Source organism: Halyomorpha halys, unplaced genomic scaffold (genome assembly GCF_000696795.3).
Source record: "Halyomorpha halys isolate HHAL.00 unplaced genomic scaffold, Hhal_1.1 Scaffold238.1, whole genome shotgun sequence".
In the NCBI taxonomy this organism is placed as follows: domain Eukaryota; kingdom Metazoa; phylum Arthropoda; class Insecta; order Hemiptera; family Pentatomidae; genus Halyomorpha; species Halyomorpha halys.
This window is the reverse complement of record NW_027107468.1, coordinates 915554-935147: the sequence shown is the minus strand read 5'-3', so window position 1 is coordinate 935147 and position 19594 is coordinate 915554. Positions and strand designations below refer to the sequence as shown.

General features: G+C 29.9%; 1 protein-coding gene across 15 annotated transcripts in view; it reads left to right on the top strand.

The window, feature by feature from the left end:
- Nucleotides 1–19594, top strand: part of heph (polypyrimidine tract-binding protein 1 heph) — a 358385-nt gene that overhangs the window by 182819 nt on the left and 155972 nt on the right. For 12 of the 15 annotated variants that reach the window (XM_067045791.1, XM_067045789.1, XM_067045781.1 and 9 more), the window contains one exon: nt 14988–15035. The exons of the other annotated variants lie outside the window; for them this stretch is intronic. In XM_067045791.1, the coding sequence (XP_066901892.1) occupies nt 14988–15035 (48 nt within the window). The remainder of the gene's footprint in view (nt 1–14987; nt 15036–19594) is intronic. 15 annotated transcript variants of the gene reach the window in all.

Genomic DNA, 19594 nt, shown 5'->3' with positions numbered 1-19594 from the left:
TTTTTTTTTTTTTTTTTAATTTTTCCGAAACCATATTTTAAGTCTTTAAATAATTTGGAGGAATCTTGTAATTTCTATACTCATTTAAGTGGCGTAGTCTTAAAGCACTGGCTCCCTGAGAGGGAGATATTTCGGTAACTAGCCGGGCAGGAAGAGAAGGCGGCCTTGAGAGCAGGCACCGGAACAGCCGTTGAACCTTCCTCGCAGGGGGCACGTCCTGGCTAAGGTTACTCCAGGTATTCCAGGTAGAGGAGGTGGATATCCAACATGGACTCCAGCAAGAGTTCCTTAGTCGGAGTACCTGAGTCTGTAATAGCCCAGGATAATTTTGAGGCTAATTTTAACATTGGTCTGCGTTGATTAGGTTCCTTGGTATGCTTCCTTACCTTGTAGATAGTTATCCTACTCAGATATCCTAAAAGTTAACTCTACCAACTATGCATGTAACTTTAAAATCCTCTAAAATGCAATGCATTCATTTAATACTTGGTTTGTATTTACGAATTAATATAATATTGTTTGTATATGCGAAAATAGATGGAGGATTTAATCTTAATCTAAGGAAGTATAAAGCTTGTAGTTTCGAAAGTTAAATATATTATTTAATAGTTGAATGTATTGAAGTTTCAAGCCTTGGTTATCGCTTAATAATTTAATAAGTAGCTTATCAAAGCTAAAATTCCTAGTCGTATCTTATTTTCCTCAATTTCGAACGTTAAGGTGTTAGGACTTCTCCCCTCAACTTCTAATGCAATATTTTTGGTGTAATAAGTCGTTTTTTTTTAATGTAATTTAAAATAGTAAATTGTTAAATGTTATAATTGATTAAGGTAAAAAAATGAAGTTTTTACTTTTTCAAATAGGTATAAGTTCAAAGTTATCTACTTTTCCCCTACTTCCCCCTAAATTTCCATCTTCTGAACTTAGGTTTATATAATGAGTAAAGAATTAATTACAAAATATATAATAAATTAAAAAAATATTTTAAGATCGATTATTGTAGTGTAATACCGTTTATTGTTTATTAATATTGTTAATAATTTTTTATTAATTGTTTCAAAATATCTTTTCATTCTTCATACAGGATAAATGATAGTTGGATAGTAACTGCAGTTTCTACAAACGACCTACAGAGTTCACCGACTTCAGCAATAATTTAGCGCTTTATTTGCTATTTAATGGCGTTCTTTCGCTGGGTATTCTGTTTGCGTTCTTTGAGCCCTCCTCAAATGGTCTTATAAAGTAGAGCTTTACAGAACTTTAGTTACTGGATGAATGGGCTTGTGAATCATTGATGCCTTTGCCGACCATTATTCCGGTTCTCTGTTTGAAATGAGAGACGACAATCGTCTTCTTTGTTTCGTTGCAAGAATTCTCTAGTCTAGTTTTTCCAATGCATTCAACCAGAAAAAGAACTTCTTCGACGAACTGACATTTATTAATGATGACGTGAACTTCTCTCCTGCTCCTGCCAGCCTACGTAGTGTATCGATAGAAGTTTTTGCCCCCCGCTCCGGACCCGAAATGAATGTCGAGTTCTGTAAATTTACCTTGGTCCTGAGGGTGGAGTGTGGCAAACGGCATGGCGGGGTTGATATTTACCGATCTTTGAGAGAACTTTTCCAGGTAATTAGGAAGCGGCTCTGATGTCAGCTTAGTGAGGGGAAAATAAGTTTGATAAGAAGTTAAAAGCATCCCGTCCTTGTTTGATCAACATCAAAATAGTACAAAATTATCGTTCTCTGTCCATTCCGACTTCACCGTCGCTCTTTTTTTTCCCCATTTAATTTATTCCGGTGGCATCATTTCGTCTTTTAAAAATTTTCTCTTTATAATCTGATGATTTGTATTGGAAATATTACTACCTTTCTACGTTGCCTGTTCATAATTTAGATTTTAATGACATTTGAATTGCTTGTTTGGTCTTGTTTAAAGGTGTAAAATGAGAATTGCTAAATCTACTTATAAAGGAGTTAAAATATTTCAAAATTTAAAAGTTTATGGTTGGCATTTGGTTTTTAAAATTAGCAGTTATGATATAAAATAAATAGTTTATGTTGTGTAATATTTACATAGGTTTTCGTATATTTCGTGATTTTCCGATGTTATTTATAATTTGTAACTTACGTTATACAGTTATGTTACATAACTCATATTATATAAGTTATGTCCTACTGTTAGTGGTACGAAGAAAAAATATTTTTATGTGATTTTTATTATGCACAAATATTAATTACATATTTATTTTCATGAGTAAATATGAATTATAATTTCTATAAAATGTCGGTTAACTGACCCAAAACGTAAGAATAATAACAATCATTATAATCTTTTTAAGTTACTACAGTGGTATGTAATTGTAATTATGTTTTACCCGCCGCTGACTGACAAAGGTGCATTTAGGAAAAGAAAAAAAAACTTCATTTAACTCAAAAAGGTTTCATTGATAATGGTTTTTCTTGTTTTTATATTGATTGTATTGTTATGATGTATTAATTACAATTATAAACCTCTTAGCGCTAGATAATTTTTTCTCGTCTATTATATTGTTGGTCATAATATGTTCTAAGAAGCCTCTTTGTGCTTTGATTGCAACACAAGGATTCAGTAATTGGAATACAATTTTGATATCATTAAATATATTTCATGTGATTAGCCAAGTTATAAATCCGGCAAACGTTTTTAAGAGATGGATAAACCAACAAGATATTTTACTTAAAAAATAAAATATTAAAAATATAACCAAAGGTTTATTGTAGTTTTTGGGGTCCATGGTCTGAATTATCTGTGGGATTGTCTCTACTGAATCCGAAGCCCTACAAAGTGGGGCAAAACGTTTGTTAACAAGAAATAGTTTTCTTTTACTACTTTGATAGCTTTATTGACCGCCACCGGGAATACCTTCCTACAATTTTCTTCATACAGTCAACTATCTTCTTCCAATAGAAATTAATGCCTGTTGATAACATACATTAGTTTAGAATAGCTTTAGTTGAGATTTCTGGCCGTACTAAGAAAGCTAATTTTGTTTAAACTGATCAATTAAAATATTACAAATACATTTTTTTTCCAAGTTGTTGTCTATCTACATGTCGACCTTCCTAATTATAAAGATATTTTTTAATTGAGGAAAAAGTAAATAAAAGCATTCGAATAGATCAGTCAAATTTTCGACTTTTTTAATATAATAATTTAGTTATATTTTATAGGCAGTATAAGTTCTTTTTGTGTATATTATTTCTGGTATGAAGTAATATTTAATCGATAATTGTTGTAAGGTCGAACTTAGACGACCTAGAGTAACCGTTAGTAAATAACTAACGAAGAGAGACAACTGAATGAGGTATCGTTAACATCAATTATGTACAATTCATTTCCAGTCTCCATGTAGGATGGACCTCCCCCTTGTACTCGTATACTGAGGTCGTTTACATCCCTATTTATTATGTAGGTGAGGTTACTTTGTTGAGCTTGTAGTGAAAGGAATGCGTCAATCGGTATCTTAAGACTTAGCTAAGTTTTGATTGTTGGTTTATTTTGATTAATATTTTTTTCCCGCTTTGATTATTCTATTGAAAAACTGGAAATTCCAGTTGTAAAAACTACTTTCATGAAATATTTTCATATAGATTTCCATTTTTTTTTTTTTTTTTGCACATAATTAGGTATGGTTATTTAAGGTTTAAAATACATAGAGTAAAATTCAGTCGTTCAATATTGAAAGTTGATGGGCCACAAACAATTTTTTTCTGTACAACGTGATTATTATATGCGTTCGTGTAACGTATTAGCATATAATAAATTATGGTCAGAAAATAAAAAAATAAATTGTTAATGCTGAATTCCGTATTACTTATGTCGGAAATATTGATAAGTATTCTGGTGTATGCCATACATAGAAATAAATTTTAAAAAAGAGTTGAGACTCTTTAGTTACATGTCAAATAATTTAAAATAATTTTACAAGTACTTTAGTGGTACATTATTTTAGTTTATAATTCATCATTTCAATAATAACGTTATTTTTACAATTTCATTTTAGTTGAATTATTTATCTCTCTCCTTTCCATTGCATTCTTATTTATTTCTACATTTTTTTTAATTTCGTAACATAATGCAAATTTTACTTATTTGTCAATATATAAAAAAAAGTATTAATTATACAAATTGACCGTTTGAAGTAGATTGTAGCAATATAATCCGGGTGGCAATCAATAAAGGTACAAAATGTCGGGGGAAAAACAATTTAATGTTAATGAGAGTTTCGTCCCGTTTTTGAGGACTTCCTCAGGGCTGATTCGAATGCAAAAAAAAAAATAATATGTAATAATCTCATTTCATGTAAGTGTTGGTGGATAAATCTCTAGCAACTTCACGACTGTACTTTTCGGTATATATTTTATTAATCGTTACGTCTATTCAAAGTAAAATAAGATAAAATTTATGTTAAAAACTTTTAAATCATCTTAATTTGGAATTTGAAGTTATGTTTTTTAAAAATATATATGTATATAATTCCCATTAATTCAGTTTATACTTTAATTACCTCAGTCTCATTTTGATTTATTTTATTTATACATGTTGAAGCTTTTGGTATTTATCACTATATTCTTCTATGATCAACATTTTATAAATATACTATATACCATATATTACTATTAAATTAAGTTAAAAATGAAATCTAATTGAGATATAACGCTCTAAACCATTGGCTAAGTAACATTGATTTTATAAAATTAAAATTTATTAATTATGCTGATAATTTGACCATGTTATAGTGAATTATATAATGCTAAAGAGTAGGGCACAGTGTCCCAGAAGAAAAAATATATCTAAGAAGAAAAAAAAATATTAAGTTCATTGTATTTTTATTATTGTAATATTTGAACTCGAGGTAATTAGAATTTTTTTAAAATTTATAAAACCTGTAGGAGGTGTGAGAATTATGTATTAAATTTAAGAATAAGTATTTAATATATGATCATAAGGAGTGATAATTAGATTTATTAAGTCTCCATTTACTTATCAGGAATCACATTTTTGTAACATTTTGTGGCGTTACCTTAGTGACGATCATCCAGTCCCTGAAGCCTCCCCCGAGGTAAGGTTGGAATGGCCAGGGGAAGGAATAAATAAGGTGTAAGATAGATGGGAGATCGCTAAGCCCTTCGGGACCCGAGGTCTGCTGGGGCCAACCTAGCTCAACTTGCTTCCCAACCTAGCCTCTGATTTCTCGGATTATTCAACTCCTTATTAACTTCATTACTTATTTGTTAGTGGGTATAATGATAGTATTGATCATTATTGCATTTTAATTATTAAAATAGTTTAGTAGTTTGCCTCCCTTTGTCTATAGTTACATGGACAAAACCTGCTGATTAATTTTGTAAACAGGAATCGATCGAAAACTAGCAAAATGAAAAATCATGAACAAGGAAAAAGAAAGTGGTTTAAAGGATTCTTTCCTTTTTTTTTTTATTAGTGTTACACGAATAATACTTTTTAATGTTCTGATCTTCGGATTTAATACTTTTTTAACTGCTCCATAGCCTTTTTTTAACCATCCCGTACCAATATCCCGTACAGGGAGACAGATTGGGCCAACACAAAATTAACTATTCTTAGTATTCTTTTTCTTTAGGATATTTATCTATCTTATAAATATTTAAGTTAATCTTCGAGCTACTTTTGTTGTTTCTTGTGAATTCAGATCCCACTTTAGGTGTTCATCGATATGAAATCCTATTTATTTTTTTAAAGGAGCGCGTGGCTACTAACTCCTAGGATCAAGTTCGAATCCGGCTGGGCAGAAAATTGTTTTCTGTTGTACTGTAGCCGTGAGTCAATTCCTGGGATCTACCCAGCATCTTAAATTAGGTAAAAATCTGGCGGTCGAGCGTGATTCTTGCCGAATCATCACCTAGCACAACCGTTGGTCTAGTAACAGTATTTACTTACAAATAAATTAAAAACAACTGCAAAACATGGAAAATATCGTGACGTCAATTAAACACTTAATTGTCATTTTTTAAATACATTATTGGAATTCCCTCTAATTAATTATATGCTTTGAACTCTCTACTCATACTTCTTAATAAATAAACATTTTTATGGTTACAAAAATCATTGGCTTCATTCCTTACTCTTCCGGTATTTTATCATTATTTCAAACCATTATTATTGTTATAGCACAGATCGTTTTGAAAAAAATTATGTTTTATTTATTTTGAAAATTAATTTAATAGCGAATAAACATGATTTCTATTTAAGAGGATCATATTTGGTGATTGATCAGGTATTGGAATTTGGAAAGGTGCAATATTTAGAGAGTGTGTTGAGAGTTGATTAAAAAGGTATTCTCGTTAACTGGCTAGGATTCCAATCCGTTTTGCACTCGAGTAGGGTGACAAATGCGATACAAATCTCTTTGAACTATGAGCATTGTTAAATCGTTAGAGTTTATTAGCTGCTTGAACGGGCTATGGACGTGGTTAAACAGAGAACAAACCTCTGTTTTGTACAATAATATTGAGGGGCGCGTTTCTACGCTTTATTTTTGTTAGGGTTTGCAATGCCGTTTTCGTTTAGGTTCTTATTTACCTACCGAAGCTCGCTTTTTATTACTTGCGTTTCTCCAATGCGGCGAATGGTTTTGCTAAAATAAATTAATATTTGTTTTTAGCAATAAGAGATATGAGTTCGCTATTCAAAAACGAAAAAAAAAAAATAAATAAAAGGTGTATTCTGCAATCGTTGTTTATATACCTTTCATGCATGAAATGAACAATACTTCGTTTTTACCTTCAAAAATATATTTAAAAAAGAAAATCCTTTGAAATTATTTTTAAAACTATACGCTGTTTTCTTTTTTTAATACTTTTTTATGTGTAAAGTTAAGAATAGTTTGTTGGTTTCAGCTAGATTTTTAGTATACATGTATATTTCAAAATATTCTTTTATTTTAAATAGTTTCTTGAAAATAATGTCTAGATATTTGAGATATAACAGAAAAACTACTTATCGTATTGAGAAGATTCGTATCCAGATCTAAATATAAGATTTTTTATTTCATAAATAAATTACAGTTAAATGTTTAATCACGAGGATAATGACTGAAATTCGTCGAAAGTTGGTCTAATATTTTTTAGTTTCGGCATATATTGGATTCAGTTCTTTTGTTTGGCGGGACTGTTAGATAAAAAATGATAACCATCCTCGAATGCCGTTCCATCACAAGCTGGATAAAGCTTCTGTGGTTCCAAAGTAGGTTTGTGTGGACCGACACTAAGAGTAAAAACATATTTACCAGAAATTCTTAATTGGGCAATTATTCTCAAGTATGCTATGGGGCAGTTGATCTTTAGGCAGCTTTGTCCGGTTTAATAAAAACCCTATCGTACCAAGGATTATAAGTCGATTCTCGTAATAACTAGAGGTCTTTACCCTTGAGGAACTCCCTATAGCTTTCCAAGGTCTCCCTCACTCTGATATTGATACTTATTGGATCATTGAATAATACTGAATCATACATTCCGAAGCTCTCCAGAAGTTTCCTAGTCTGCGTTACCCAATTATATTGCCAAGTTAAACGGTTGTTATTGTTAATCCGTGATATATTGAACTGTTTTTAACTTGTATATATTTACCCAAACCTCTAGTATTTTAATTTATATGTACGGATGTTTATCTAGTTTCATTAACTAAAAACGATGAATATATTTTGTGTCTTTATTGACTAAATTAAAACCTCGAGCCTACCTAATATTTTATAGCGTTAATTGAATATATTAGGTATTTCTTATCGATAGATAAAACATAAGCAGAACATTCTTTTATATTGGTCAATGTTCAAAGTACCTATAAGATTTTATTTAAAGTCAGTCAGTAATCGTGATATACATTTTTAGATTTAAAATTAGCAATTAAATGAGTTTATGGCGTGATTTTATTTGATATTCAAAGCATTAAATAGGGAATTAGTTTTAATGGGCCATTGTTGTCGATCGTTCGCTGTCGATTTTATTGATTGATTTCTCATATTTATTTTTGAAATTTCCAAATGCCTTTTGAATTATGCTATCCAATGTTATAGAACTAGGAGGTTTTTTATTTTATTTATTTTTTTTAACGATTATAGAATCTTTCGGTAGCAGTTTTGGTTATCTATTTTATTGGTAATTAATAGTCAATAAATTAGGTTTAATAATGTGTCTATAGTTCATTTATAACTCTTTGTTTTGTAGATTCGTGAAATTGCTATTCAAAATATCAAAATAAAAGTTTTATATTTGATGATTCATAGGAAACAAATGTATTTAAAATATCAACATTTTAACAACTGCCAAGTTTCTTGGTCTTGCAACTTTTAAATACTTGGACAACGCCAAAGGCTTTACTGAATATTAATGTCAATTGAAAAAAAAAATGTCTATTATACCAAGGTTTGTCTTTTGTCTCCTTTGCGGTGTGATCATTTTTTATTTTAAGCATCTTAGTCTAGAACGCGGCAGTTGCGTTTCGTATTTTCGCCTGGGTAAAGATGAAGGTTCATTTCTCTTCAAGTAACTCATTGTTGTCTGTACCTCATTGTTGGCTGTGTCTCGTTGTTTAAATTCGCAAAATAAGCGGTTGGCTGAGCATAGCAGTCTGGGATCTGTTTGGGATTCCTTGTCAAAGCCTCGAAGGCGGCAAAAATAGCCCCTTTTCCAACAATACAATTGAGCAACAGGTGTTGTAGATTTTCTCAACTTGGAATATGAATAAGTGTTGTCTTCTCGCCATCCAGGAAAGTTTCATTACATCTTAGCTTCTTCTTCCTCATCTTTCTGTTTAGAACATGAACTTTTGATTTAACTATTGGCATTACACAAAACTTTAAATAAGTATTCACTTTTAAGATAGATTTTAATCTTTGATATAATGTAGTTTTGTGAATTTTTGGATTTCCCTCTCCTTCCTCCCTCATAATCTACTTTATAGCAATTAAACTAGATTTAATTTGAGTGCTAATAGATACTTATTCGTCTCACGGCGTCTGAGATGTAGATTTCCCACAATCAATTCACCGAGTTTTTTGTATATTTTTTATGAAATGTTGCTTTTAAAATAACTGAATCTCGGTAATTATTGAACGGAAACGGTTCTGTGAGGGCTCATATTTTAGTGAATTTACTCACCTTTAAATAATGTTCTATTAGGTTTTCTAATATTGTAGGATATGGAGCTCCGAATGAAAAATTGTTTTTCTTAACGTCTTAAAACAGCTGCATTTTTTTATTTTTCCTAACTATACTTAGCAGACTCATCAATTTTGACTATTAATTATATATAGTTATTATTAAAGTAATCAAAAATTGGGATGAAATAATTGACTTTTTTTCCTCGTGGATACTTTTATTATAATTGCTTTAGTTTACACTTGGTATGAAATTGAAAAGTATATAATTTCAATCCAATATAATACAATCCCTATTGATTGATTAAATGTACAATTTTCCATGACTAGCCGTGTTTTTCCTTTTACCTTCCTGGTTCCATAAAAACCATTGCCTCAGGTTTTTCCTCGCCTGAAAGCTCGGTGCTGGAGATATACCTGGCCGTAGAGAGCGGACAGGTGATCTAGCAACAAGTTCAAGGCTGTTACTCCTCTCGCCCCCACCCCTCACTCATGCTAGCTGCTCTCACGATCCTTTCTCTTCTCTTGAGTTCTTTTGTTACATCTACCACGGGTTATCATTCGAGCTGTATCTGTAGAAGATGTGATAATGTCTCGAGTCGTTAGGGCACGTTCAATGCCATAGGCAACATTTCTAAAGGTATTTCCTTGCTTCTTAGTTTTTAAAAAATGAACGCATGTTACTAAAGGGCGTTTTTTTAATAATTGGATGTATTGCAGTTTACCCTTGATTGTGGATCTATTTAAAAGAGAAAGAGAGCTCTCTACAAAGACATGATGGTCATACAAACTTCCACCTTGATTTTTTGCTCCAAAGATTTCCTAAAATAAAGGGAAATCACCGATGTAAAAACAGTTGACCGTTTGCAATTAATTGTAGGAAAATGGTCCGGATGGAAGTCAAGAAAGCTATACAAATAGCAAAAATCTAATAGTTTATTTTTAGTATTATTAGTATCCAGTGTTTCGCTCCACTTTGCAGGGCTTCATCGGGGCTATATGAGACCAACATACAAACATTTAAAATGTAATAAAACTAAAAAAAATATTCATAAAAAGTTGTATAGGAGATAACCTTTAAAAATTGATTTAAAAAAGTTGAGCTAAAGTTCTTACTTGTATAATAACTATGCAATGTACTATTACCCTATAATAATTAATTCATTATAATTATATTTAACCATAAATGAATAGAATAGTTTGCAACAACAAGTGTAGTAATAAATGATAGAATTGCTAATGTACCACTGTGGTAATTTAATAGTGAAATAGTAATTGCCAACTATAAATACTTCACTTTAATATTTAACTCTGATGAAGCCATCCAAAGTGAGGCGGAACGGTTTGGATTTATTATAGTTAAATATATTTTAAAATTCAGCGTATTCATACGAATTTTTGAATGCCAACAAATGATTAGCCTTATTAAGATAAACAATTAAAATCCTGTAATTAAGTTTAACAGAAGTTACTTGAATTCAAACGATATTATTTAAAACGAACTTTAAATAAGGTATTGGAGAAGTTTGTCGGGGGGTGTGGTCAGCAAAGAATAACACAAATAAACAAAACCATATTTATTTATTTTATGCCGACGTTTCGATCTGAGTTTCAGGTCTTCATCAGGTTATGGCGTAGAAGGTAGGCCTGCAACTGCAAGTTTTCTACGCCATAACCCCTGATGAAGACCTGAAACTCAGGTCGAAACGTCGGCATAAAATAAATAAATATGGTTTTGTTTATTTATGTTGTTCTTTGCTGACCGCACCCCCCGACAAACCTCTCCAATCATTAATCTACGGTCAACTATCTACAACTCATTTTAAATAAGGTACTTTTATTATAATGGTATTTTATCTTAAAATACTTTTAAAAAATTATGATATTGTTGAAGATGAAACATCCCTTTGTGCTGTTTTGAACTCTATACCGGCCGTAAGTCTCATTTTCTCACTGTAATTGTTTCAACCGCAGGATAGACCATGAGTGAAATTGGTTGACCATTGATGATAACCGCCAGGTGTGTGGTCTCTCGGCCTCCGCGGGGACTATGAGCTAGTGAATGTTTCTTCACATCAGTCTGCAAGTTAAACTACTATTTTTTCTTTATTAAAAAAGACAATCTTTGAATATTAGAATTTGGAAATTGAATGAAAATATTTGTAATTTTAAATTAAGTTTGAAGTCTTAGATGTAGCTAATCTTGCTTATAGCTTGATGGAACCCAGAATCTGTCATGGGCTATCAAAAAATTAACTGTAGATAGCTCTGCAGTATAAAATATTATTTTCCCCAATTTATCTTTCCATTTTAATTTTTAATCCATTTAAGTCAATTATGTATAATTATAAGCCAAGCCATGAACTACATCAGTTAAACTAATTACAAACCTTTAATTTTTCTACATATGAAAAATAAGAAAATTTAGCATCAGGATGATTTCTTTTATTTATTTTTATACTACATATTTTATATAAATATATTTTTTTATAGCTTAACGTTTTTAAACTGAGAAGTTTTGTCTGTTTGGTGCGTTTTCCTTTATGCATTAATCTTAGCAATTTACTATTATACAAATGCCATAAGTATAGAGTAAGTTATGGATGATACAAAAATATGTTTAAGAAGATAGTTGACCGTATGAAGTAGATTGTAGGAAGGTAGTGCGGGCGCCGTTCAATGAAGGTAATAAAATAGTTTATAATTAATTTTTTTTCCCAATCTGCCAACTCTGATGAAGTACTACAAAGTCGGGCGAAACGTTGGTTAACAATAAATAGTTTACTTCTATTTTGATACCTTTATTGACCGCCACCCGAACTATCTACCTATAAAAATTTCCATGGATTAACATGGGTATGCATTTATATAAAAACAGAAAAAATTTTTTGTTTTCTGTTATAAACTATTAGAAATTAAATCTTTAATTATGTCTTTCAATCGAAATTAGAATTTTTCTAACCGGGCCTTTCAAAATTTATAAAAACATCAATTGATACTTAACAAAATATAACACTACAAATTTCCCCAATTGATTTTGACCAGGGGTGATAATTTTTTTTTTTGTTTTAGTGGAGCTCTTCTTTTCCTTTGAAAGAAAGCAGAATGGAGTATAGATTGATATAATTTTTATGAAAATACTTAATTTTTTAATCTAATTTCACTTATATTTTCCCTCTACAAATTTCAATGGTACATCTATATCAATCTTATATATTTCTATTTATTATCTGTAATTATTCGAAATTGAGAGAGGAAAATTTAATTTCTTTTTCGATTGAATACAAAAACCGTGGACAATTACTGTTTCGTAGGAAGCTCTTTAAAATTCTAATGAGAACCTTGGTCGGCCAATTAGGGTTCAGTGAATCTGGTCGAAACGGAAACTGAAATTAAGGTTGGGGTTTTTCCCCTTATTTTCTCCTCTCCTCTCTTCATTATTTATGATATTTAAGTGATCGTTAAAATTTTAATGTCCAACTTCTTTAGTTTTAATAAGTTTTTAAACGGTGCTTTAATAATAATTCATATTAAAGACTTAGTTCAAATTAAAAAAAATAAATAGCTACGAATATTAACTTGAAATAATTATTATCAATGTTTCTAATAAAGGGAGAGAAGCTTTGTAGTCAGATCCATGATTTAGACTGATCATTTACCGATGTTGATCTAATTTTCAGGGATTTTGCTGGTTGGTAAAGGTCCTTTATTGATTTCGGCTGATCCCACCTACTTTTTCCGCTTACGCATGCGGAAACGTATTTTTCGCTGGTCCGATTTTGCTCATATTAGAATAAAAGGTTGGAGAATAGTTCAAACAGAGTTTAGTATCATTTTTGTCAGATTTATACTAGACCACTGTTTCACTTCGCTATTAGCAAGTAATTTCTTAAATAAGCGTATTTTAAAAAAATATATATCCGATATCTCTTTCTTCATTCCTCTTTTAAAGTGCATTTCAAAAACAGCTAAAGAGATATAAATTCCGCCCATTTCTCATTACTCTGTGAAATCAACAACTAGACACCCATGTGGCTTTACGGGAAATAAAACGTTCCCAATGATTTTTATTTAATTTCTAAAAGTTGTCCTTTATTCATCACTAGTGTTCTTATTACTATTTCTCGTTATTCTTATTATTATGAGTTTATATATTTATTTTATTATCATTAGGCTTGTAGGATATTATGGTATGTATCCCCAATAAAAGTTGAGTATTTTTAGTAACTAACTATTAAAGTTATCTAAACTATTGATCATTTTTTTAAAAAAATATACGTAAATATTCTTAATTATTTATTTATTTTTTGAAAAAAAAAACACTCCAGAAGACCTGAAATCCCGTTGGTTTGGTATTAGGATTAGGCATTAGGATGGAGTACGTAAGTGGTTCGCTTGGTTTAGAAGCGGGGATTTCAAGTTAAAAGATGGAAGGCATTCTACCCTTTCACTCTCGACTATGACCGAATCCGCATATTGTTATAAAGCATTTTCCATACTACGATTAAAAACATTTCCCTGTAGAAACAGTTGTTTAATTAAGTTTAAACCAAACCATGATGTTTATATTTATTATAAATTATTGTTTATATTTGTTATTTTTCTTAAAAAAAATACCGTGCAACAGTTGTTAACTGGGTGCTGCGAGTGAATGCCTTTTTCTGAAAATACATTATTATAAAAAAAAATATTTTTTTGTATGTTATTGAGTTTTTGAAATTCGGTAATACTTCTAAAATCGCAATGTTTAAAGTTTTCGGTTATCTCGTTTACTGTAAACAGTTTCAAGATATACGATCAAAATGAGAATAAATTTAATTAAATATCAATAATGTTTCATTATTGCAATACAAAATAAATTGTTTTCATACATTTGTGTTCTTATTTTCCAGCTTTTATTGGTATAAAACAATATAGAGTGATTTCATACAATAATTACAAACGTGTTAAGAGAATTAAACTTTAAAACTTGTTAAACTTTTATGGAAAACTCACATAGGGCATTAAATTGTCATGGCATTGAACGTCCACAATTTTGACACCTTTTTTCATACCATCTTGTAATATTTTAGTTCCATGTTCCGCAACATTGGAATAGAGATGCTAGTATTTATTAATTTACAATTTTTATAAGAAAGTATTGTAATCGATGATAGGAAAATCCCTACCAACATGTACTCATTGCTAAGGATACTTACAATAAAACATATTAACAGAAGTTATTAGTTATCATACTTATCACTATTGAGCAGGACTAGAAGTTACTGTACGCATCTAGTCGTCCTCTTCGTGAAATATGAACTTTAAATCGATATGCTAAATCGGGAGCTTGATGTGTTTGAACAGGGGATGGTATCCTTTCCGTAATATGCACAGGTATGCCTCTACTGTCCAATTAGTAATCCTATCTTTGCCTTTTTTTTTAAACCTTTTTTCGCTACACTTGTGCCGCTGGATACAGGCAAAAATATTTAGCTTAGTTTTTACCATGTATGCTCTTTTCGTTTTATATTTCTGTACGTTTATTAAAGGGGTTCGGTAAACAATTTTTTTTTTAATACTATTTATTTTATTTTTTTTCTAGCGGACATTTAGTTATTTTTCTATATTTGATAAAAATGAAATCTCCCAAGCTGATGATTTGTATTTCATCTCTACACCATTATTGCGTATTACTTTCTATGCTAATAAATTTTCAACTACTTCTAGATTTTTAGAATATTTTTTGATATATTTATTCATAGAGTTATAACATGCTGGAAATGATATTTTATGTTGTGCATTGATTAATGTTTTTCCTTTTATTTTTTAGGTAAGGAAATCAGAAGATGAATTTTGTGGACCAGTACCAAAACGTCCAGTGAGTACAGTCAAATATTATGATGATAATAACTATATTATGTACATATATATGTGTGATTTTGTATAATTATTAATTGACTTTGTAAAATGTTTTTTACAATTGTTGTTTTGTTTTTTTGATTGATGTTTCATTTACGTTGCCACTTTATGTAACAATATTTTTATTTAAAGCTATTTTGGGCATAATAGGATTTGTAGAAAAAGAACTTTTAATGTCAATTTAACCCTGAATATACCAGTTCTCAATAGCTAATACTTACTATTAAATGAAATATAATTTTATTTAAAAAAATATAAACTGAAATATTTCATTACTTCTCACTGTAAGGCCAAAAAATCCATACGTTTTACTTTACTTTACTAATTTACTCTTCTTACATTTTGTGTGATGTTGAGTCCGTAATAAATATTCACAATATTTCACTGACACGTCTTAAGCAGTAATTCTGAAATCCGTTGGATTATTTAACTTTGATGGCTTAAACCTTGTTTTGTGTTAATATAAGTTAGGAAAAGTAAAATAAAATATTAAAAGTATGATAGTAACATTATTTTGATAATAAATTGTTTTGTTTTTTAATTTTTTATCAATTAATCGAAGTAGTTAAACAATCACATTCAGCTCAAGGTAAAATATTTGATTGCTGCTGTAACAATCTCGAACACTTTGGGAAAACAATGTTAAACTTCTAAAAACGATTGTGTAATTTCAATTTTTTTTTTAAATTTTTAATAATAAGGATAATAAATTAATGAAAACGTGTTGCAATCAGAATGGAGGCTCCTGAAAATGAGCAATTTTTTATTAACACCAGAAATACATTTTTCAAAAAAATTTGTTTAGAAAAACTAGTACTTAGAAAAAAATTGTTTTTGTCATTAAGAGTAATAGTTACATAGATTACACAAATTAATGTTTAGGATACTTTGAATGTATTAAATTAAGTAAAAATACAAAATGTAGTATTAAACATTATTAATTTATTTAGACTATTTTTCAAGGCGAAAATATCGAGTTCCTGTTAGTTAAGGTGCATACAAACAAATGTATGTTAATTTATATTCGATATCTGGTTTTGATTTTTTCGTGTTTTAACCAGGTTTTAAGACGTTAGGTCCCACTTTTGCGATGTGCTTTAAAATAAAAGTATGGTATATAATAGTGAAATATTTGACAATTATTAAATTTTTAATAATTGTTGTTTTCACAATAATATTTATAAAGTGTATTTTGTTTTAAATGATTTATTTTGGACATGAGAAACGTGGTTAACGATTCTATTGAGTTATTTACTATTAGCTTTTTTTGTTTTATTTGTGATATCCTTATTCACAATTTGTTGGGAACGAATGAAATGTACTCTTTAAATATAATTAAAGTATATGTTTTTTTAGTTTTTAAGATATCCAACCGAACGAATTACTAAAATGTTAGCTAGAACTGAACCGATGTGTCAGCGTTAGAGGAATTGAGTTATTTATTATTAGTTTTTTTTTGTTTGTTTTATTTGTGAATTTCTCATTCATAATTTGTTAGGAACGGATGAAATGTACTCTTTAAATATAATTAAAATATATGTTTTTTTAGTTTTTAAGATATCCAACCGAACGAATTACTAAAAAGTTAGCTAGAACTGAACCGATGTGTCAGCGTTAGAGGAATTGACTGAAATGCTGATCCGAAGGATGTTCTAAGTCTGTTTTTGTGATTTTAGACTCTGAAAGAGAGCGTTCTGGTTCGTTAAAAATTATTACTGAAAGCAAGTATAGCTGGAACATATGCGGTATGCCCCAGCGACCTTTTTAGGTTTCAACTCGGTTTTTTGTTTGATTCCGAGTGAAAACGCCAATATTTATGACATGGTACCGTCACGATCTGAATTTTGGACATCATCGGGTTAAAATCCACAAATCGGGTTGAACCTAACTCTTATTTTATGGTGATGAAACAATAAATTTTAAATTTTAGCTGAGGTTTTACGATTAAATAATTCCTTGTATTGTGATTTTTAGTTACAGTTCGTTTTTTATAATTGACTCGAATAATTTTTTGCAATAGTCCTTTTTTTAACTTGTTCATTATCTTCCTTTACACCTCTCGGACACTCATGTACTCACGGTACAGAGACCCCTGGCGTGAGTTATGAGTTAGTGCGAACAAAGCCTGATGCTGCCGAAGCGGCTTCAGACCGAAACTAATGGGTAGTTTTTTGCTCCTGAGAGAGTCAAGGCTATCAGCGGACAAAAGCTCCTCCCCCTACTCTCCTAGCCAAGGCTGCAACATCTAACTTCCCAACTGATTGTGAGCTCTGTCCATTTCTTGTCTTCTGGACCTTCTACCTCAGCTCATGAAATTGCGAAACTTGACTCGTCTCTCCTGACTGTCTCTGTGGTTTAGTGGTCTATGTCGCATTCTGCGATCCTTGAAGACGCTGTGCAAATTCCTGAATTTTTTTTTTTAAGACCTAGAATAATAAGAGTTCATTCGTCCACCTCGAGAAGTTAATAGAGTAGTTTTCCTATTTGTCTAAAAAATAGATAGTAATACTTTGATGAATTACCCCTAGACCTATGCTAAATCACATTGTGTTAAACTTTCATCATCATGTAATTTTGAATCTCATTTATGAAGTATGGTCATTAATTAAAGGGAAATGTTTCAACATCATATTGCCAATAATAAACTCCACTTTATCAGAGTTCAGCAGTCCTTTTTCAAAACGAATAATTTCTGTTACAACAAAGAAGTATGATATCATCAAAAATATATTAACTAAATAATGCATAATTAAAAATATGAATTGATTGAAGTCCTTATAAAATTAAATATTTTGAATAAAAAAATTTAATTTTAATTTTAAATACTTTCTTGAGACTGGTTAATGCTGTTTTAATAAATAATTTAAATTTTATTCATTATAGTCTCAAAACATTTTATTTTCTGTATAAGTCCGATAGTTCAGCCAATTCGCCCATCCTCAGGGACACTTCAAAATACTTCACAATATTATTTATATTTTATCTTACCTTGATACAATGTTTGAACTAAATAGTTTAAAAATTCAACATCATGCAGGTCAAAAACTCAACATCATGCAGGTCAATTAAACAATATCTCCATGAAACATTGAAACATAGTGGATAAAATTTGAATTATTTATTTTAAAACATGTAGTTAAAGAAACAGGATAAATTATAATGATTAAAGTCTTAATAATGCGTGTAATTAAAAATAAACATTTTATAAAAAACATATGAACTTATCTTGTTCATTCCGTTAACAGAATTCATAGATATCTTTATACACTTAAATATTTCGATTAAAATAATAATAATAATTAATAGTTATTATTGGAAGAAGCTACCGTATGAATTAGATTGTTGGAAGATAGTCTTGGTGCCGGTCAATAAAGGCATAGAAATAGTAAAAGAAAACTATTTATTGGTTAAAAATAAAATAAACCACCCAGACTATCTTCCTACAATTTATTTTTTTTTTTTTTTACACAGAAAGATAGAATTAATACAACTTATATTGTTCGTTTTATTCATCATATTCATTGGTGTCTAAATATTAAAAATTGTTTTCAGTGATATATCTAAAATTTGATTTTGAACCTCATTGCAAATTTAAATCTGAATCAATTGTACTTTTGACTCATTGCCATGGGGGTATGATGTTCTAAACTGTGTTTACATTTTGGTAATATAATCTATTTTACCCCTATATTGTCGTATTATGGTTACAAATCGATTATATCGATTAGCTGGGAATTGATTAATAAAAAGTTTAGACATTGAGAGAAATATTCTAATTTGATTTTAAAATTATCTTACCAATAAGGCTGTTGATCATTAGTCATTTGTATTGTAAAAAATGATTCGATGTGGGTTTCAGAATCAGTACAGAAATATCATTTTACTATTACTCCGTTCCTAGACACGGGAGGAAAAAATCAGTCATTTAGATCAACTGTAATAAAACACGTGCGCTGGCTTGTGACAATTCTATAAACAAATCTATGAAAAGAAATTAGGAACGGCATTTCATTTCGTATAAATAATAATATACAAAAGAATCAATCACATATAATCTTAAATATTTTTGTAGCTTCGCTATTGTATTGTTTTGTATGCCCTTTGTAATAACTGCTTGATCGGTTTTAAATGAAATTTAATCATTGTATTAATCTCTTGATCACGATTTTCACAGACCATTGACGCGTATGTTCATTGTTTAGGAACAACACGATTGCTTGTTCAAGGATTGGAATAACAAACTTTATGGTGTGACCTTATTGGCCCTGGGTAAAACATTTAGCACTGAACGAACATGACTGTGTGTGGGCTTATTCTTCTTAAATTAACTTCAAATTTTCTCTGTTGTATCCCAAAGCCATCTTGTTGAATAATTATGGATTTGTTTTGCTTTTATTATAAATCATAATATATAAATCATATAAATCACAAATAATTAATAACAATTATTTCCGCAACTTCATTTCATATTATTTGTTTTTCAATTAAGTTTATTCCTCTGAATTTAGCATTGACCAT